Here is a 21,677-nt window from a genome sequence, read left to right on the forward strand (position 1 = left end):
TAAAAATAACACTAATATAATGCAATTGTATATGCATGTGCATCGAACACAAAGTGGTATACTAAAGATAGTTCATGCAAATAACTTTTGTGGGAAGTTTGGCTATTTTCGTAATATCTTTTTTCATAAATGTATGTTTATAAATATATTTACTCATCCACTATGACCCTGGTAGCATTAGAAGCATTTATTAGTTGTATCATTGAGTCTGAAAATCACATTCTTGGCACAGTAGGCTATGAGAGCTCTTTGTCGCTTTGTATTTTGGCTAAGGAAGTTATTTCTTGCACTTTCTATTTATAAAGATGTTATAACACATTGCACCCACTTAGTGTAGCTGTTGTTTAGAGACAAAAAAAGGTGTAGGTGTTAAAGTGAAACATATGTCTAAAAAGCCTGGCGAAACGAGGGACCTCGAAAGAACAAAGTTGGCTTGCATCTACTAAGAAGAGCTGGGGTTGAATATCGAATTTCGATTGCAAGTAGCTGTTGGGGTGGGTGTGCAAGTTGTAATTTTATTGCGAGCTGCCAGCTACGTGTGTGTGATTTTACGTGTGTATGTGAGAAAAAGGTGTCTGGTGAAGGCAAAGAAGTCAATGTAGGATGTAGTCTACCTCCCATTAAAGACTGAGCATATTCCAATATTGCCCTGGAGCCCTCTGGGCAGGAGGCTGGATTCCTCAGCCACTGTCCACCTCATTCTCTTCTGTACTCGCTTCAGCTCCTCTACCTCTGAGCACTTGGCTGAAGAAAGAGTGTGCTTTTTGTAGCAAGCAAAGGAAAGCCAGACACAAAATCTAGGGTTTGCAGTATCACCGTCCCCCTTGTCATGGGCAGATGTTCATGTTCAGCTTTGTTGCCCAAACTAAACAGTGTCTGAATACTCTGATTTAGTGCTTTTCTCTCCTGGCTTCTATTTGGCAAGAACAGCCGGTGCACGTGGAATCTTTCTGTTTTTTTAAGAAACGCACCAAACTCCTTTCAATGATGTAAACATTTTTGTTTGAATCCTGAGGGTGTGTGTGTGTGTGTGTGTGTGTTTAATTGCCATTGCAGCCCATTACTGGGAACCTAGATAATTAACCCTATTTTCCCGATGGTGAGCCTTCTGCCAATATCTTGACAGAGAGGTTTGCAGGAGGTGGGTTTTGTATGGCTTGTTTTGCTTTCAGTCACTCCAAAGAGATATTCCTGTTTTTAATGCCTATACTGTGGTACCGATCACGATGGCCTCCCTTGAATGCTGTGGGTGTCAGGAAATTCAGTTTCAGCAGTAAATTGTCACTAGGCACACCGCCTGATCTTTAAATCCAGTCGTAACATTCACCTGACTGTCCAGGGCGTGAGCACACTGAGCCGTGGCGGTTGGCCTACATTTTGAACATGTGTTACAGCCTAGGAAGGACCGTCGGCCCTTTAACAGCTATCCCGGAATGCTCGCCACCTTTTCACTCTACACTGGCTGGTTGTGATGTCGACACAGGGATTTTCAGGTTAAGAGTGAGAAGGAGAGAGTGATCTGTTTTCAGATTTTTGGAGGTTGGCCTCTGTGTTTAGGTACTTGCTGGTAAGTGTTTGCTTTCCTGGTGACTGGGTAGAGCAGGCGATGAGAGGATGCCGTGTGAAATTGCAGATAATGAGCCGGGCGTTCCTCCTAGGTGACAACTGACCCAGTCACCTCTGCCCGAAAACAGCGGGAGTACTGAAGGGAGAGGAGGCAGTAGAATCACGCGAATCTACTCACCACAGCTGTTGCTTTTCTTTCTTTTGTGTGTGTGCGCAGCACGTGTTTTTATTAAGGCACAGGGACAGGACCGCGGGCAGGAGATTCTGCCCGGCTACTGTTATTCTAACTGTAGAATAATCGTCAGCCTGTAAGCCATGCTCATATCCTAGACTCAGGAATTAACTCCTGCTTAGGAAGATTCTTCCCCCTGGCTTCTCTTTTGTTTGTGCCAAGTCTGTCCTAGGCCTGTCCCCAGCCAGCTCTTTTGCCGTAACACATAATTAAGTGCAGACTTACCTAAATCCATAATTTACTGTTGACTGTGTGACCTGTTACAGCCAAAGTGATTTATTTAAAAGCAAAACAAAAAGGTGAACAATGCCTAGGTAATTTCTTTGGGGTGCGTGTTAATTCTGCGAATCTGAGAGGAGGCACGGAGTCTGACCTTTCTTCCCTCTGGCTTGAGTGATCACCGGCCTGCATGCTTTTTATTACAGAGCCAGCTGACCCAAACTAGTAGTTCCCCACCTTGGCAGCACTTTGGGCTTACCTGGGGCATCTAAAAAATTACTGAGTTTAATCAGTCTGCTGTGCAACGTGGGCTTTAAAAGCTCCCTGGATGATTCTAATGGGCAGCCAAGGTTGAGAATCATTGGCCAGGTAATCTTGAGTGGCCTCCGGCAGGATAACCTCAGTCTGGTTCTTTTTTGTCATAAGATACCTTTACTGATATCCCACGCATGGCTCTGAGTTTAAAGTGGGCCAACGCTCAGGTGGTAAAATGGATCATCCATTTGTCCTCAGAGTAATTCTGGAGAGAGATTTTGCCATCCATCCAGTTTTGTCTCTTCACCAAAAACAAAGTATGCAGAAGTAAGCAAAACGATTTCAAACTCTGGTCTCTAGAATCCTCTTTTCTTTGCATATGTGATTTGAGTGGAGATTTCTCAACTCTGATAGCTAAAATAGAGCACTTGAATTTATTGAAAGGGCCAAGCCCAACCTGCCTAGGATGATTTCTAGTTGTAAAATAAACAGGTAGCATTATTAAAGTTAATGGAAAAAGAGAAGGGTCCTTCCTGGGGGTGATGGTGGTACATTTGATAATTTGTCTCTTAGCCTGTCTTCTAAGTGGGATTTCAGTGTAAAGTGACTTTCACTTTTCCTTGTTTTTTTTGTGAATGAAATGCACTAGCTAAGGCTTAAATATTTCTGAATTTTAGATGAAATATGAAATGAGTCATTTTAGCCTCTTTTTCCAGGATGTCAAGGACCAACCCAGTAATTCCCAAATGAGGTTCCATACTTTTCTTTGTTCCCACCCCAGGTAGTAAACATGCCTGCCCATGGCAACTTCACGCCTGGTAATGGGAAGGGGAGAACTGTTTGATTACCTTAAAAGTGAGACACTCTCCCTCCACCGCCGCCCCCCCCCCCCAGTCCTCCTGCCACCGCGTTCAAAATGACTAGCTACCAAGTGATTTCTCATTCGTGACAGAAATTTGTGTTTAAGAGCACACAGATATAGTAGTCTCTCTTCTGAGAGAATTCTGGGCACCATAGAAATTTTCATTCATATAATGCCTACAATAATTGATATTTTAAATTTCAAATAGGTGGTGTGTTCAAGAAGGAAAGACTGGATAAGTGCAGAGGACTGAATTAGCATCAAGCTATGACATTTCATTGAAATAACACTGAGGCTCAGCTATTTGCGTAGCATGTAAATGTTGCAGTGTCTTTCAGAGAAAATGCCTCCTATGCCTTAGAAAATTTCTGAAGGCTTCCTGATACGGGGTGGAACAGACAAACAGCAGCCTTTGGGACTTGCATGCATCCAGAGAGTAGCACATTAGGGTTTCATGGTGAAGAGCATTGTGGAGTACTGTGAAACATTGTTGAAATTCATGCAAATCATACCGCACTGGATTTTAAGATTTCTGCGGGGGGGGGGGGGGGGGGGGCGGGGGGGGTTTAGAGGAGGAGGATGGGGAAGTAATGGTAAAAAATATATAGAAATTTGTTTTATGTTTTAAGCAAGGAATGAAACAAATTCCCTATCAGGAATTCTCTATGGACTATGAAGTTCGGTCAAGTTCTCTGCCCTACTGGATTGGCTTGCTGGTTCCTCTTCAACTTTTAAGGAGTCCTTTCTGAAACGGCTACACAAATGCTAGTCTGACTACAGTTTCACCACTCGGCCCCATCCCCCTACTCTCAACAAAAGAAAAACATTCTCAAGCTATGGGAATGTGTTCTCAGTCCGTTAACTTCGTATCTGCCCCGGTCTCTGTTCGCAGTTTTAGCCCACTGGACTTTGTGATCTAATGGCGGGACTTAAGTCCATCTGCCGATTCAGTCAGGAGCCGATGGCCTCTCCTCTAAGAAATCTTAAAACCAGAGCTCTCCATTTTGGGCATGTCAGCATAAGTGAGTAAAGGGAGAAGTACACTTGGGAGAGCACTTAGATTTCCCGACTCCTAGTAATTCAGGGTGGGGCCCACTCATGCTCTGCCCCTGCGAGGGGAAGAGAAGCTGAGCTTTCAAAGCTAGAAAGTCAAGGTGGCTGAAATTTGGTTTCCTTCAGATGGACATGGTCTGAAAGAAATCTGTCCACCTGTTCTCTATGGTGCTTATATGGTGGGTGACAGCTGTCCCCCATCTACCTGTCCCTGGCACTGTGCCTTCCCACTGGTCACTGTGAAAAGCAGATCACACTGGACTCAGAGGCCAGAACCCAGGACCATTTCCCTCTTCTCATCTTGAGCCCATCACTTCTTCATACAGCTAATAATGTAGCATTTACTTCTCTTTGGGAAACTCTGGGGTTTGTCCCCCAAGAAATAGTAAAGTATTGAAAGGAAAATAGCCAGAAAATAAGATTTCTGGTGGTAGCTATTAAAGAGACCATAGGAGACTTTCACTTCCCCTCGACTGATACTGATAGCAAGGATCCACATGCCCCCTCTTCCGGAGTTTTTAAAGGCTACCGTATTTGTAAGCAGCAAACTTATGTAACATTTTTTCACAACTTGCTAATCAAAGATTCATATTAAAACCGACAATCAATTTCTAACATGTTGTTATCCCTGAAAGGGAGTGAGGTAGGGTTTTAAAGTGTAAGAACCTACCAGTCTGTTTTTTCCCTTTGAGAAAACAAACATTTGAGGTTTGTGTCTTTTCATCCGAAGCTATTACTCCATTAATAAAGATGCCTCAGAAAAGTCAGTGGGCCAGGCTAGCTGTCTTCCACCTCTGAGAGCGCTGGACTGGGTCTGTGCATCTTATTTCCTTAGAAAATATCTGTTCTCATTATGACCTTAATTATAAATACCTATATATAGGAATAGGATTTTCCCCTCACCCCACCCTCTTTTAATCATTATCACTTAAGTGTAAACCACACCTCCCCTCACCCCCCTCTCACTGAACAAATGCACTTTAATTCCTAAGGAGAGTGGCTGTTCCCGGCCCTGAAGCCAGATTACTTCAGGAGGAGAGTTGAGGAGGGAGAACTCCTACCAGACCCTGTGAGACAACCAAATTCCTTCTTGTAAACACAAATCACACCCATTCTTTCACTGTTCCCACCCCCTGCCACAGGGAAAAAGAAACCACCAAAATGGAAAAGTTTAAAATGCCTACCCTGATTGTAGAAGTTTCCCTGGGAGAAAATACCCAATATTAAGTTATTTTCTCAGCTACCAAATTGTAAGAAACTTCTAGATTGTTTTCTGGGAGGCTGAGATTTTTTTTTTTTTTCAGAAGTCAAGTGAAAACACAGAGGCTATAAGCTGTGATTCTGATTTGTGTCATTTCTAAGTATTAGATTTGTTCTCTCAGTTTGACAGGTGTTCTCAGTCTCTCCTCCTGTGGATTCTGCCCTTCCCCTGATGACAAGCCAATAGTCCTGGGTGGGGTTGCATGTCTCCTAGAGCCCCAGAAGCCCTGTTGTGTCGGGGGAGGGGGGAGGGCTGGAGGGTGGGCAGAGACTGGGGTTGGGGGGAGGGAGATTCAGAAAAAGAGTGAAGATATGGGTTTATATAAACATATTTAAAGCAGTTTAGCAAAAGCTTTCTCGTTGAACAGCTTTAAGAACAATGTGAATGAAATCTTAGCAACTTGGTTAGTAATTTGAAAAGTCTATTAATGTATACTTGAAATTCTGTTTGTATAAAAATACATTTTCCTCTTTATTTTAACACTGTGTAAAAGAACATTATGCATGTGAGTGGTTTGAGAATTAAATGGTTTAATACTCAGATCTGAATATCTGGTTTCTCTGTATATAGAGATATGTTCGTTTAAAATTTATGGATTTTTTTTTTTCTTTTTTTAGCATGTTGGGAATACTGACATTTCAGGCTCCCCCTGCCCTTTCAGGACACCTGCCATCTTTCAAGACGCAGCAGTGACATATTTCCCTCCTTCACTTTCTTGACCCAGATGTGCTCACTGGTAGAGAACAATCGAAAGCACTCACTTTCCCACACGCCCAAAAGAATATCCACTTCTCCTTTCCTTGTCTTCATTTCAGGTGGCAGAGTCCATTCATAATCGGGAGGAGTTGCATTTATTTTTTGCTTCTATCACAAACCAAAACAGGAAGAGGTGCAAAAAGTAAGATCACTTTAGTTAACACAAGGGTTGGCTACTCTGCCCATGAAGATAATGGTGTTCAGAGCAACTTCCCTTATAAGAACCAGGAAGGGCCTGTTGGCCTTGAAGGTCACCCTGTTGGGGTTCAGCGAACGGCCTGCGATCCCAATGACAGTACTTGCTGCTGCTTCGCTGCCTTCCTCATTTACCTGCAGGCCACGTAGGAAACAAAACCTCTCCATTAGCTACAGTTCATCACAGGCAGGTCAGTCATCCACAGACACATCAGTTCCTCAAAATGCTATTTGTTTTCTAGTGAAAAGTACACTCGGGTCAGGTTGCGTTCCCACTAGAACCCTACTTTTACTCATTCTTTCATCCAATAAACATTGATGTAATAAGCACTTGTGTTCCTCCAAGCCTTGAGCTGTATGCTACGGGCAAGGGTGCCACTCAGAGAACTCCTGGACCAGGAATGTGGATGCCCGCAAGGTTGGCCCATTTCTGGCTGATGAGAGGGATGTTTTTTGGAGTAACAGTCTGACACACTGGTATTCTGACTTGCTAATTAGAATTACCAGAGAGATACTTTCAGAAAATTCTGCTTGGTGACCCAGGATCTCACTAAAACTCTGTCCCTGCCTCTTAATGAAAGCATGTCAGATCCCTGAGCTTTGTGGAGCTGGTGGAAGATAGTCTCTCCCTGTCACTCTTCTTCCCTACTTCCTTCCATCTTCCTGTGCTATTTCATGATCATTCCAGGACTAGATTTATGAGCAGACTGGAGCTTTTGCAACACCAGGATCTTCTTACTCAAATCACAGACTGGTTTCTAATGGCTTCCCAGGAGATCTCCAATCGGTTGGGGTCCTGTATATTGGCTTCCCCAGGTTTTCAAGGAAAGCAACTTCGTTCCAAGAGCTACAGAGGAACCTGGTACCGTTGTTTAGTGGGCTATGGAGGATAAAATGAACGCAGACCTCTGCTTCTTCCTACTGGTAACTCCGAGCCCTCAAGGGTGTCTGACTCGACCTCTTCTCTTTAGGGTCCTTAGAAGAGGATTTTCAATCATAGTTAAAATACTGAGGATAGCTTCCCTTGCGGTCTTCCTAAGTGCTCTTCCCTTCATAATCCATATGGAAGAGGGTGTCCATACTGTCATTTGTGCTTCCAAAACCATGAGTCCGGTACTCGCGTAAAATCCCCACTTCTGATCTCAATACATTTAAGATATAGCCCTCGGCTCTTGCTATTGTCCTGTAGGTCACTGACATCTATTGTCCCATGGATTATGTCCCCACATTGCAGATTTTGGCACGTAGCTCATAACCTTTCTGTCCACCCTAACTCCTGCTAGCATTTGACGCAGTTAAAATCCCTTGGTAGGAGGCCCGTTCAACACCCTAACTTCCCACTTTTCATCCCTCAGCCTCAATGAGCATTGCCTTCACTCTAGTTAAGCAAACCGGCCCCATGGCCACATCTTGAACTTGCCATCTCTCAGAATTACCTGTGAAATCACAATAATGACACTATCCTCTCAGACTTAACCTTCTGTTTTTCAAGCTATTGCATTTCCTCTTAATACAATTACTCTGACTTCCTTCTGTTCTTTGATCTCTCCACTTTCCGTCTAACTACACTTTCCCACTGAGCTTGGACTCTGCAACTGTATTTACTAGTATCAGGCTCTGAAACCTTTCTCTTTGACTATACCCTTCTTTCTTTGTGATTTCCTCAATCCTGTGACCTTCTCTAATTGGCCATCTCATTTGCCTCTTAGCCTGGTTCCCACAAAGGACAGTGATTCCCAAACTTAGTTGTGGATTAAAATCTCTTGAGGACCTTTGTAAATATGCTGATTCTCGGGCCCTATCCTAGATTCTCCAAGAGTCAAGCTCCCCACTTAACTAATGCTATTGATCCATAGTTCAGTATTTGAGAACCAGAATTTCTAAAGGCTTTACATAGCTATTCCTCTAGTAAAGAGTTCCATGGGCACCTGACTTGGGGAAACACTAGGTTCAGCAGTATATTTTTTTAAGTTTTTATTCCAATTCCAGCTATTTAACACACAGTGTTATATTAGTTTCAAGCATACAATATAGTGATTCAACAATTCCACACATCACCTGGTGCTCCTCATGACAAGTGCCGTCCTTAATCCCCATCACCTGTTTCACCCATTCCCCCACCCACCTCCCTTCTGGTAGGTTAAGCAATACTGAACCATTTTTTTCACCATGGAACTCCTTAGATGCCAAAATGCCAGCGTGCATTAGTTTCCCAAGAAGAGGATATGCATTTATTTGACCACCTAACTTCGTGTTTTGCCAGGTAGTCTAGAGCTCTAGTTTTCTGGAACACACTCTAGGATATGGCCCATACTCATCAGCTCCTCATTACCCTCCTTATGCTCTTCACCGATTAGGATTAGGCATGTGCCCCCACTGTTCTGTCTAAATTCCTCGGGGAATGGTAACCTGTCGTCACTTTTCAATCTTGTTACTAGATAACTTTCTGTTTTCTTAAAGCTCCTCCCTGGGTTTCCACGAGCCCAGACTCTCCTGGTTCTCCTCCTCTGAACTCAGTAGCCTCTGTTGGCTTCTCTTCCTGTGTCACCCTCCCCTAAATGTGTGTGTTCCTGTTTGACCTGCTTCACAAGTAGCAGGAGGGAGTGTGGAACAATTGGACCACGAGGGCTTCAGGGGAGGGCTGTATTGTGGAGGCCTCATGGATGGGGGGGGGGGGGCTACAGATTTGGGGTTTGAAGGACCCTGGAAACATGCCTTTTTCTACAGTCGTGTTCTGCTGTTCGTGCATCTGCTGTCAGACCAGAAGGCCAAGTGGTGTAAGAACTCCAAAGTTACAAATCGCACGACTTATCAATGTACTAAAAAATAAAGCAGCATGGGAATAAAGAAACAGCATAAGAAGAGAGAGCAAGGGGAGGTATACTCACCTCAAGAAAGGCCTTATGGAATGCATCTGAGACGTAGAGGTCACTCCGGCCTTCTGCAACAATACCTAGAAGGAAGACCAGACAATGTTCTACGAAAAGGGGGAAGGTTGGTTTCAACACACAGAAATTCAGTTTGAATAAGAGGTCCTTTGGTTTGCTTTTTTTTTTTTTAATAGAAATCCTGAACTGTCAACTAATGATACTCCCTAAACAAATACATATGAATAATAAAAAGTACTTTGGGCTTGTTCAGCCCGACTCCTGTGAATTTAATCTTATGCTTCAGCTTTTGGAAGGTAGCAGGGGACTCTGTTCTTAAAGAAAAACTCACCCTACCTAGTAGGAATGTCTTTCTTTCCACTCTGGCAATGTTTTCAAGAGGCAAGTTGGTCAGATCTAGTTTGAAATTTTTTCCAGGTTTTACTTATTTAAGTAATTTCTGTACCCAACATGGGCTCACACAACCCCAAGATCAAGAGTTACATGCTTTTCAGACTGAGCCAGCCAGGTGCCCCTGGTTAGACCTCATTTAAAGACAGCCCCTTAAAGGCAAACCCAATTACCTGACATTGTTAACCTCTTTTCTAAAAAGATATTTTAAACCATATTTTTAAAGAATGGTGGATTGGAGGAACCAAAACAACAGAACACTGTTACTGAAGTCTCACAGCTAGAGAAGTCTGGCCACATCTGTTGTCCAAGTGACCTCAAGGAAAACTCATGAGCCCTTTGGAATATCAGGTGAAGGGCTCTTAATGCCTATTTGCTGGGCCCAAGATGTCCCCAGCTCTGAATCAGATCTTTGCTTTGAATTCCGATGTCTTTTCAAGTTCTTTACCACCTGGCCAATCCCCCGTATCAGTCACAGACTCAAAGGATTCCTGTGTCAGCTGGGCCCATGGAAAGCCAAGTGCAAACTCCCCGGTCTACAGAAGAGGAAGCAGACCTTGGGAAGGAAGGGGGCTCCCTGAGTTAGCAGTGGAACTGGGATGAGAGTCCAGGTGTCCTCACCCATTGCTCTTTTCTGCTCTTTCCCCAGTTCTTTCACCTTGGCCCAGACTGCCTTGGGGGAGGGGAGCAGAGGGAAGAGGAACGTCCTTCCTAGGCTCACCTGGGAGCTTGGACTTCTCAGGGTTGAACAGGTCCACGAGGCCCATGTCTTGCAGCTGCTCCTTCACGCTGAAGCTGTCCTCGATGCGGAAGCGGGGCATGTGGACCACCAGCAGGGTCTCTGCTGTCTCATCCAGCCATTCCTGCAGCACCTCCGGGGTGAGCTCCTGCTCCACCTTGGCCAGGCTCTTCTCGGGCTTGGGCAGGATGAGCACCATGGTGATGTCATCGCCCTTGAAGGGCAGCTCGAGCACCTGGGTGCCTTCTGCCACTCGCCGGTAGTGGAACTTGCCTTCCTGGTACATCATGGACACCGAACACGACTCCCCATCAGCCTTGTAGAACAGTTCCTTCCTTGTGTTCTCGGGGCTGAACTTCGACTTCCACAGGCCCTGGGAGGAGACACCAGGCGGGAGAGAGTCACAAAGCAGGAAGACCAAAGACATCCGTAGGAGAATAGTGACATGGGAAATTGTCACATTATTTTCTCCTGCAAATATGTTAGCAGAATTATTAGGAGAAAAGATTAGAGGGATATGCATGAAAAGGATAACAATGACTATGTCGGAATGATGGAATTATGAGTGTTTTTTTCTGTAAACTTTTCTGTATTTCCCAGATTTTCTGCAATGGCTCTTCCTTTGCTTTTATAACTAGAAAAATAAAAACTAAAACCAAGAACAACTTACTGGCCTCTCCACAAGCATCTTTTTGAGTTTAAATCTTATTGCCTTTTGCTTTCTGCCTCCCAGCAGCCTCTTTCTCAAAGGCCATCCTCCAAGATACTAGACTCCACCCCTGATAAATAAAGGCCAAACGCAGATAATAACCTGGTGGGTTTGGGGGTGGGGTGGGGGATAGCATTCAGGAACCCTGCCAGGCAGAGGGTGAGTCCTGGCTAACTTCCTACTCAGAGGGAGGGTCCCTGGGATTCAAGACACCCCTCTGAAATTTCTGAGCTGTGATTATCATTCTTTGTCATTTTCTGGCTCATTGATTTGGGGACATGTCATTTAACTCTTTGAGTGGTGGGTCCTCATTTGTAAAGTTAGGAGCTGGCGATTGCTCATATCTGCAAGATGCTTACTGTGTGCCAGTGTTTTACATGCATTCGCTTGTTCAGTCCCCTCAGTAACCCTGTGAGGTAGGTGTATCATTATTACCATTTTATAGACGCAGTAGTCAAGGCATAGGATGGTCTCAGGTAATTCAACTGAGTTCACACAGCAGAAATGGAAGAGCCAGGATTTAAACTAAGTAATCTGAGAGGCCCAAGGTCTCATTTATGATCTTGTGAGAATAAAGAGGGCTAATAAATAGCAAAGTGTTCTGTAAACTGTAGAGGGCAGTACACATTGTGTAAATACAACCTACTCCACTCTTGGGGAGAGGGAGGCCCCAAGAGACAAAGTGGTTGGCAACAGCAGTGACCGACTAACCTCCTGGGCCCTGTGCAGGGGTAAGAATGCACGTGGAGCACAGCCCAGGATGGGCAAATGTGCCGCAAATCCGCCTGTCTGAAACTTGTGGCCCTCCCAAGTACCAGTGATCTGTTTATTCCCTCATTCCCCTTTCTAAATATATGAAGTCGAAACAGTCTTTAGAACTCTTGGTTCTCTGAGAAAGATAAAAGCCTCTGCACGATCAAATCACAGGGCCTCTGCAAAGTTTGAGGTGAGCCTAGAGGTTCTGAAGCTTCAGGCAAGGAGAACTTTGAGTCACTCTGGAAGGTGCTCCAGATGATGGAGAAAATCTCAGCCCTGAGGACTGTCAATAGAGTCTGTCATGTTGTTCCAGATTTCAAAATGGAGTTAAATGGATAGCAAAAAAATGGTCACATGGATATGAGAGTTCATCACCATGCACGCTTTGCAGCTGGACCAGCTAAGTTTGTGAGTGTATGCATGGCTTCCTTGGGTCCGGAGACACTACCAGGCACTCCGGGACTTCAGACCAGCGGCCACGGCCTTAGACGTGGTTCTAGACTGTCAGTAAATCTGTATTTCTTCCCAGGCCACGTGTCGACCATTTCTCAGAGAAGATCTACCTAATGCCCTGTGGTGTGAAAGTAAGTGAGCTGGAGGACAAGAGCAAGTTCTTTGGGCCTGTCTGTTCAGGGGCACTTTGAGTACCTTGAAGTAAATGGTGTTGACCAGCACCAGTACAGTGAGCTCGTCGATGGCTTCTGGGGGAACGACATCAGTGATACGCCCTTCGGTCTTATTGGATACCCATTTGTTGATGGTCATTCTGGACTGCTCTGGATTTTCCTGAGGAGGATAGGAAACAAACCTACTCACCCGTGTTTCAGTGGGCTTCTCCACTTCCCCATACAGCAGTTTATTTTATTCATCAGCCCTCTGCCCTTTCCCACCGTTTGGCCAAGCGATCACTCTAACTCAGGTTGGGGAGACTCACATGTCTAGTGTAATGCCAGGAATCTTCCACATGGTTAGTAAATATTAACAGAAGAAAGAGAAAGAAAGAGAAACAGGAATAAAGGAACAGAAAAGAAGAAAATAGTGTGGGAAAAAGAAAACAAAATGTTATTTTCTCTGATATGCTCTGTGGGAAACTAATGAGTCATGCAGGGATGAGGGGCAAAGAGGATGCCCATGTGGTCCAAAAAAAAAAAAAAAATTTGAGAGATGCTGATTGAATAGAACCAATAGATTTCTTTGTTGCTGGACTTCTCAGAAGACCTAATAGGCACTTCATGAATCTCCAAGAGGAGAATACAACACGCACCATACACCAATTTTATTTGACCATGGTAACTTTCAAAAATTAAATAAGGAGCCTTGTAGGACTGGCATCTGCAGAATACTTTTTGGTCCTGGTGGACAAAATGAGGAATTTATTATTTATACCACTTTCTCAGAGCAACTACTGCAATCTAAGCCATAGATACCACTGATTTCTCAGGTTTCAAGCAAGAAGATATATTCCAGAGGTTCTGACTTTCGGTCGTTCCCCAACCCCCAGCCTGCCTTCAACTAGCAGAGCTGTGTTAGTTTGGATCCTGGATCCTGCTTCCCTGTCCTCTCAAGCTGAGTGGAGAGAAAGAACTCTGAGGTCAGGGATGACATCTGCAACTCACCTTGAAGTCCAGGGGCTGGAGCTTGGCCCCATATACCACCTCACTGATGTCCTGATAGGTCTCGTTGAAGGTAAGGGATTTGTCTCCAAAAAGACGGTTGGCTGATACTAGCTCAGAGGATTTGTTGGCTTTTCGATAGAGTCGGCAGTTCAGTTTGGCGAAGAAAAAGTGCACCTGATCAGATGTTTTCTCGGAGATGGTATCAAACTTAAAAACCTGTAGAAACCAAAAGAAAACGGTGGAGAAGCCTGGCTAACATGGTGGTGAATACAACACTGGTTAGCCCCCTATCTACAGCCACCTCAGTTGTGAGCTCCTTCGAGCACAGCGCCTGGAACGGCCCCTGTTTTCTAAATGAGTATGTGGATAAAAGGAGAACAAAGGAAGGGGAGGGAGGAGGAAGGGTAAAGACACAAAGAGAGTCTCTAACGGGCTCCAGACCAATACGTGTTTTCTTGCGTGTCCTGTAATGAGGCAGAAAGACTTCGGATTGTACCTCCATCAGCTGCTTGAGGGTATTGTCACAGGCACCCAGCTTGGTCATAGCAAAAGCTGTGGAGATACTCAGGGGCGATAGGAAGATGTTGTCATTGTCATTCTTGGAGTCGGCCAGGTGCTGATAGAAGGCAGTGGCGAAGCGGGAATTGGCCTTGGACAGTTCCCAAACCCGCCGGTTGGTGGCCTCGGGGATCTTCTGCTCTGAGCCCTCATCCTCAATTGCCTTCTTCTCTGGGGAACGGTAGATGCACATGGGATTCACAGGAATGTCCCGAGGCTTGGCTGTGCAGATGTCCTCCACGGGGCTCCAGTGACAGGTCACGCAGCCCCAGAGGCCAATGAGCAAGGAGAGAAGACATATCCTCCTATAGGGAGACAGAAAGCTGAGTTAAGCCTGGCTGGGAGAACTATCCCCACTGCCCATCACAGACTTGCCCCAGTGAAGCACCGGATTCCAGCCCATCTGGCCAGGAGGAGGGCCAAAACCTTTGCAAAGTACAAGGGCCCAGGACAAGCCCGGTCCTGGACTCCTTGCAAGAGGATAGTTCTACTCGCCTGGACATAGTCATGCTGAAATTAAAATCAACTATTGAAGCGACTGATGGTTATAAAGTACCGTGTGCCCAAGGCTGGGAGAAATAAAGAATGCAAAGCTTCCATTGGTGAGATGGGGCACGCACATGTGACAGGCAGGGGACTTCAGTGTCCAGTGAAGACTTAGGGCGGCGGGAGGAGCCATTGGCAGAAGCTGTTAAGGAAAGGCCTCAGAAATGGCTTGAATGTCACCTGGATGTTGAGAGATTGGAAGGATCTTGACTGATGCAGCAGAGATTTCAGTCAGACAACAGGGTGAGAGGAAATGAACAGGGCAAAGCACCATCTGTGTGCTGGAGCCTCCCCAGGCCTCTAGCTCCAGCCCTAACCTCCCAAGGAGCTCCAGACCGATCGGTTGCTGGACAATTCCTCCTGGACGGCCCGAAGATTCCTTAGTGAAAAACGACCAAACTGCACTTGCAACTTTCACCCGCCCACCTGCTTCTCCTTCTACATCCTCCAAAGCAACAAATGGGCCCCTCGTGCATGCTGACATTCAACCCAGAAAGCTGGCGGGCTCTCTGGATTCCTCCCTCGAAAACCCTCTTTAGTCAGACCCTGGATTCCATTAATTCTGTTCCCTGGCTCTCTCACTGCCTTAGTTCAGGCCCTCATCATTTCTCCGCCTGGAAATTTTCATAGTTGCCAACAGGGGTTCACTAAAAGCAAATGAAATTAATCTTAACTTAAAAACAAAAAAAGTGAGATCACGAGACTGGCAAACTAGGAAAATTGGAACACTCGGTTAAGCAAACCAAGGCATAAACTCTTGTAATATTTTTGTAGAAAGACCAGGGGCTTCCTCTGGTTGACTTGGGAGTCCGTGTGGGTACTGAGCCTTCCCCAGGCAGAAAAAGACACGCACACAGTGCTGAGAGGACTCCCTGAGGTGGCCTGCTGGCAAGTGTTGGGCTGCGGAAGCTGGGGACCGCCGAGGGGGACTTGGCTTCTTGCGTGAGACGAGGCAAACTCTGCGGCCCTTTAAGAATCGAGGCACGGAGTGGGAGAGAAGATGGGAGCCGCTCAGGGTGATTTAGGAGGTGGGGTGAAGACGCAGAGACAGAGACCCCTGCCATACATCTCCCTGTCTTGCTCGCCTTTTGTTTCCTGTTTGGTCCCTCAGCCACGTTTGGAAATACAAGTGGAGGCTGAGGGGGATCTGGGAGCTTTGTTCGTGGGGGAAAGAATCACCAATACGGTGTGCCCCGGCTTCACTTCCAGCCCCCAGAACAACCCGGGTCAGGAGGGGAATGTGTGTGATATCGAGGGAGGAGGGGACCTCGCCCGTGAGGCAAGGGGATAGAGCTGCTATCCTTCAGCCAAAGGTCACTGAGATCTTGGAGTGGGGGTGGGAGGCAACCAAGCTGGAGGAGAAGGAAAAAAGGAGTTAGGAGGTCCTCACAGGTTAAATAGGTTGAATTTGCCCTCTTTTCAGCTGTCTGGCGGGCCTGGGAATTCCCCCCGGAGCGTCTCCCGGTTGCTGTGAGGGCTGGCGCTGCCACAGCTGTGACACAGGGAAGACATGCCTGGTTTCTTGAGCTAAGAGCCCAAGGTGTGGCTTACCCCAAGAGGGAGTGGGAGGGAGGGCACTTGGCATGACGTCTTCCAAACACATCTTTTTTTGTAACTACCCAGGGAGAGGGCCTAGTTTTCTCAAAGGTGTCGAGGCCACCCTTCAAAAGTCAGAAAACCCAATGAGGGCATGCGAAAGAGAAAACTCGCCTCTCTTACCTTTTTCCAGCAGCTACAGTTCCTATCTCATTGGAAAACATGGTTGCTAATCTTCCACGGGGCCGGGCGAGTGGAGATAGTGTGTTCTGAAGCAATCCCTCTGAAAACTGGTTCTTTCCTCTAAATCTGACTGAGGTTCCAGAAGCTCGGGTGGGGGAGGGAACTGGTGACGAGGGAAAACTGAGGTCAAAGGCTGATGACCAGCTTCCAGGGTTAAGCAAAGTGTACAGGCCCGTGTTGTTTAATTAGTAGAGAAGTTTTAAAGTTCAGTCAGGTCGAGGGAAGGCAAGGCCCACCTTTCTTACCCATACTCCTTCACTCTCTTCTTTATCTTTGCAGAAAAGGAAAAGGAGGAATGTTCACAAATTCAAACTTGGTCAGAAAATGCCTGAGGAGAAGTTTGTTTTCAAGAATTTCTTTTCCCCCTGGTTATCGAAACGAGGAGACAGAAAATAGGTGAATATAACTAGTCAAATCGAATGTCCAGAAACTTCTAGCTTTCCACCCGCTCAGTGTAATATGCTCTCTTTCACAGCTCTCTTTCAGGAGAAAGAGTCCATAATATCTAGTCAGAGGGGAGCGTGTTCTGAAACAAGTACTGCCTTCAGGATTCTAAGAGCCAACATGTCCGTGACGCAGACGAGGACTCACAAGGGAGTAATTGATCCCACTGGGGGATCAGGAGACAAAGTATGAGGCAGGTAAAAAAACACACAAGCTACTGCTGAAATATTTATTTATTTTTTAAAGATTTTATTTTAAAGTAATCTACATCCAGCGTGGGGCTTGAACTCATACCCCGAGATCAAGAGTCACATGTCCTACCAACCGAGCCAGCCAGGCACCCTTGAAATACTTCTTTAAAAGCAAAGAAACCAAATCCTATTTCTTTGTATATATTGTTATTTTTACTTATGTTATTGGGGAGATTAAATGAATTCAAACTAAGGGGGATAAAGAGCAGGTGTATTTTTATTTTCCTCTTCCTAAATGGCCAAAAACAGTACCATAAGGATTGCTGCAACAGTACTTACAGGATAAGTATGCCTCCTTTTGTGTGATTAAAGATTGAGGGTGGTATACTCATAGGAATTCATATATTATATATGTAATACATATTATTATTTTTCTGTGCTAGTTGGGAGTAAGTTGCAGATCTAATGTCCCTTTATCCCTAAATAGTGTGAAGTTTCTAAAAACAAGGATTTACTTACCAGACCACAGTACAATGATCAAAGGCAGAAAAGCTGACGATGATGTAGTATTATATTCAAATCTATAAGCCATATTTTAAGCTTGCCAATTGTCCTACTCAACTTTTGCCCTCAGGATCCCCTTGTAATCTTGCTAAATAACACCTAAATATTATTAAAAATTATATATTAAGGGCCACCTGGATGGCTCAGTCGGTTGAGCATCTGACTTCGGCTTGGGCCATGATCTTGTGGTTTGTGAGTTTGAGCCCCACATTGGGCTCGCTGCTGTCAGAGCAGAGCCTGGAGCTGCTTCGGATCCTCTATTTCCCTCTCTCTCTGCCACTCTCCTGCTTATGCTCTCTCTCCCAAAAATAAAACAAAGCATTAAAAAAAATTTTAATTATATATTAAAAGTTAGACTTCACATATACATGAAGGAGCCCTGGAAGTCCCCACGCTTTGGGAGACATTGATTTAGTGCCTCCCACCTCCATTTTGTTCTCCTTTTCTAGGATCACACATTGCATTTAGCTGTCATGTCTTTTTTACAGCCCAGAGGTCTTCTATTTTTTCTACATCTATCCTGCCATGAGTTCACAGAGGATTGGTTCCATCAGCTCAGACTCCTTTGGTTCTCCCAGTGTGCTCTGGGTGGAGCAGGCTGGTGCTTCAGTTAAACCCAAGTACCTTTCTCTCTGTCTTATCTGGCTTCTTTCTTTTTCTAATGATTTTCCTTCACGCTTCAGGGAGCAATCTCGGCACTTAGAATGCTTAATATGTTCAATACATACATTAATTCTCTTGGCAAGAATCTTGCCCTTAACTTGTCTACAACAATGCCAACAGCACACTGGGTAACATTGTGGACTTTTCCAGGTTTGCCATGTTAACATTCATGAGGCATTCCTTTTAGCACAGTGCGTATCCCCTTGATGTCTACAATATCATCTTTCTTGTAGAGTTGCCTATATGTGGCCAAAGGAACAACCCAATGTTTCCCAGAACCTCATGTTTGTTTCCTACAGAACATATAGTGGGTGACTCTACTCTTCCCCTTTGTGTTGGTCATTTTGGCAAATTACTGTAAGATGGTGGATCTAGCTGAAAGTGTGTCATGTTTCTAGTGTCTTCTAGTTTGGAAAAGTTGCTCTCTTTTGTCATTTTTTTAAGAGTACAAGCCAAATATTTTTGAACGATGTCTCTCAATTTGTGTATTGTCTGAGGTTTCCTCAGGATTAGATTCAAGTTATACTCTTTTAGGGGGCAGGCATACTACAGAGTGATATTGTGTCCTTCTCGCTGCATCATATCAGGAGACACATGATGTCAATTTGTTCCATTTCAGATGTGATGTTAACTTTGATCACTTGGTTACAATGGTGTCCGCCAACTTTCTTTCTCTGTCAATAAAACTGCAATTTTACATTTTTATTATTATTATTTTTAATGTATATTTTTGAGAAAGACAGAGCATGGGCAGGGGAGGGGCAGAGAGAGAGGGAGACACAGAATTCTTAGCAGCTCCAGGCTCCAGAGTGTCAGCGCAGAGACCAACGTGGGTCTCAAACTCACGAACCGTGAGATCATGACCTGAGCCGAAGTCGGACACTTTAACCAATGGAGGCACCCAGGCCTCCCTCCCTTTTCTGTTAAATAAGTATCTTGTGGGCAGATAACTTGAGAGTGTATAAATATTGTTTTTCATCAAACTTGATACATCTGCATGGGTGTCAGTGAGATTACTAACTGTAACCGATGGGTAACAATAGCAAAAGATGAGAAACAACTTCCACCTATAGGGGACTAAATAAACCAAGGTATATCCCCACTGGAAGATTATGCCACTGTCAAAAAGGATAAAGATCCTTTTTCTGAACTGATATGGAAGATCTCCAGGATAATTACGTGGGAAAGAAAACAAGCTGCAGGTCAGTGTTTAGTATGCTACTTTTGTATCACAAAGTGCAGATGATATGGATGAGGGGTGGATAGTCAGGGGAGGAAGCAAGACTTGTCAATATGTACCTCCTTACTCATATTCTACTTTCTCTTTTTAAAATTTATTTATTTTGAGGGAGAGAGGGGGAGAGAGAGAGAATCCCAAGCAGGCTCTGCACTGTCAGCACAGAGACCGACGCTGGGCTCGAACCAATGAACCATGAGGTCATGACCTGAGCCGAAATCAACAGCCAAATGCTTAACTGACTGAGCCACCCAGGTGCCCCTAGCGTTCTACGTTTTAACATGCCCGTGTATCACTTATTCATACAAGTCTGGACTTTGTGAGCAATAAGGGTGTCAGAGTTTATTCCATGGAGACTTGGGGAGAGGGGAGAACCAGGCCACGATGAAGGTGGTGGCAGCACCAGAGAAGATCTAGAAGCTGGATGAGCCCTGGGCTCCTAACAAAGGAGAAAAGGAGAGTGAGAGACGCCCAGTTCAGTGTCTACAGGTGGAACAGAGGTGTTCAGGTGCACCCTGCCTGGTAAAAAATTTCTAATGGCTGTATAATATTCCATGGTCTATAATGTAACCATTACTTTGCATTAGCTTAGGTAAAATCCTTTAAATCTTTGAATATGACCATCAGAATGGGTGCCACTTTAAAACACTATACACCAGGATCTATGCTAAGTGCTTTACAGGCATTAGCTTATATAATTCATTTGTCAGCTATACCAGGAAGATATTATTATGCCTAGTTAACAGATAAGAAAACTGCTATTCACAAGGGTTAAGAACTTGACCCAAATTACAAAGCTGGCAAAGTTGAGATTCAGACCCTTTGTGTGCCTGTGTCATGGGTTTTGTGCTCCTATAAGGTACATATGAAGAAAATGTCTCTCCAAATTAAAACTCAGCATACAATTGTTGTTCTTGGGGCAGGGGTTATATGTCACCACCTGGTTCTCCTCCTGTGGATATTCTCTATAAAGTTTGTCTATGATTCCCTCCAAATCCAGGACCAGGAATGAACCCAAGGACTTCCACCTTCTTTCTTGGTTACACATATTTTATTAGAAAGCATTTGTCTCTGATGCACATTCCAAACAAGATTTTCTTTTTTTTTAATAATTAAAACACAATTTTTAAAAATTTATTATCAAGAGAAAGTGAGCACAAGCTGGGGAGAGGCAGAGACACACACACACACACACAAAATCCGAAGCAGGCTCCAGGCTCTGAGCTGTCAGCACAGAGCCCAAATGCAGGGCTTGAACCCACAGGCCGTGAGATCGTGACCTGAGCTGAAGTCAGGCGCCCCCTCAAACGAGATTTTCAATTGGTCTTGGGTGTCTTTAACATCAGCGCAGTCGCTGACTCATACAGCACCCCTTGCCTTTTTACTGTCTAGATTTTCATGACCCCGAAACCCCTTTCCTCTTAGTTCATCTCAGACTGGTTTGATGAGGAAAGGGAAAAAAAGTTGGGCAAATCTGGGTTTCCCCCTCCCACCCACAGAGTCGTCAATATTCTGTCATGTTTTAACAATTGTTTATATTTAGATATATACAAATATGTTTAAATCAAAATTTTCCTGGTAACTACTAACCATTTCTGCAATTGGAGGCAGACTTCATTTTCCAAGTGGTAACCAGGGCCTCTCTGTGCTTTGCTGTGTTAGGGGCCACAGAGAGGAAAGAATGTAGCATTCAGTCACCCTCTCTTTTTTTAAACACTCCCTTAAAGTTCAGGGGCACCTGGGTGGCTCAGTCGGTTAAGTGTCGGACTTCGGCTCAGGTTGTGATCTCATGGTTTATGGTTCAGGAGTTTGAGCCTCGCACCAGGCTCTGCACTGACAGGGTGGAGCCTGCTTTGGATCCTATCTCCCTCTCTCTGCTCCTGCCCCACTTGTGCGCATTCTCGCTCTCAAAATAACACACTTAAAAAAATGTGAATGCTGCCTTCAAGTTCAGTAACAAAATGAACAAATTACCCTTTCCCTAGCCTTGCCTCTAGGCTCAGAAGCAGCTCCTGAGCAGGTAATTAGCTGATCCTCGCTGTTCATTCTCTCATGTCCCCGCCCTGTTTTACTCTTCCCTTTGGCTCTAAGAGTAAGACCTTGGTGGAGAGCAAACAGTAGAGCTGAGCTCCTGCCGTCGGTTACTGAGTAACTCACAGCTTAACTCTTCCATGGAAATTTGGCAAAACATCTTTCCA

The 21,677-nt window shown here is 44.9% G+C and overlaps 1 protein-coding gene and 1 long non-coding RNA gene across 2 annotated transcripts; one reads left to right on the top strand and one right to left on the bottom strand.

The window, feature by feature from the left end:
• Positions 1-5,958: 5,958 nt before the first annotated feature.
• Positions 5,959-16,476, bottom strand: SERPINC1 (serpin family C member 1). The gene is made up of 7 exons (XM_003999208.4): positions 16,321-16,476; positions 13,994-14,360; positions 13,498-13,713; positions 12,530-12,667; positions 10,399-10,789; positions 9,288-9,352; positions 5,959-6,534 (listed from the first exon to the last, which is right to left on the bottom strand). The coding sequence occupies exons 1-7, from the start codon at positions 16,359-16,361 to the stop codon at positions 6,358-6,360; spliced, it is 1,395 nt and encodes a 464-aa protein (XP_003999257.2). The 5' UTR covers positions 16,362-16,476; the 3' UTR covers positions 5,959-6,357.
• A 116-nt stretch (positions 16,477-16,592) lies between these two features.
• LOC123382826 lies at positions 16,593-17,268 on the top strand. The gene is made up of 2 exons (XR_006591853.1): positions 16,593-16,776; positions 16,856-17,268. It is a non-coding gene; the product is annotated as an uncharacterized LOC123382826 (long non-coding RNA).
• The last annotated feature ends 4,409 nt before the right edge of the window (positions 17,269-21,677 follow it).

The sequence above is a fragment of the Felis catus genome, chromosome F1 (genome assembly GCF_018350175.1).
Source record: "Felis catus isolate Fca126 chromosome F1, F.catus_Fca126_mat1.0, whole genome shotgun sequence".
Taxonomy (NCBI): Eukaryota; Metazoa; Chordata; class Mammalia; order Carnivora; family Felidae; genus Felis; species Felis catus.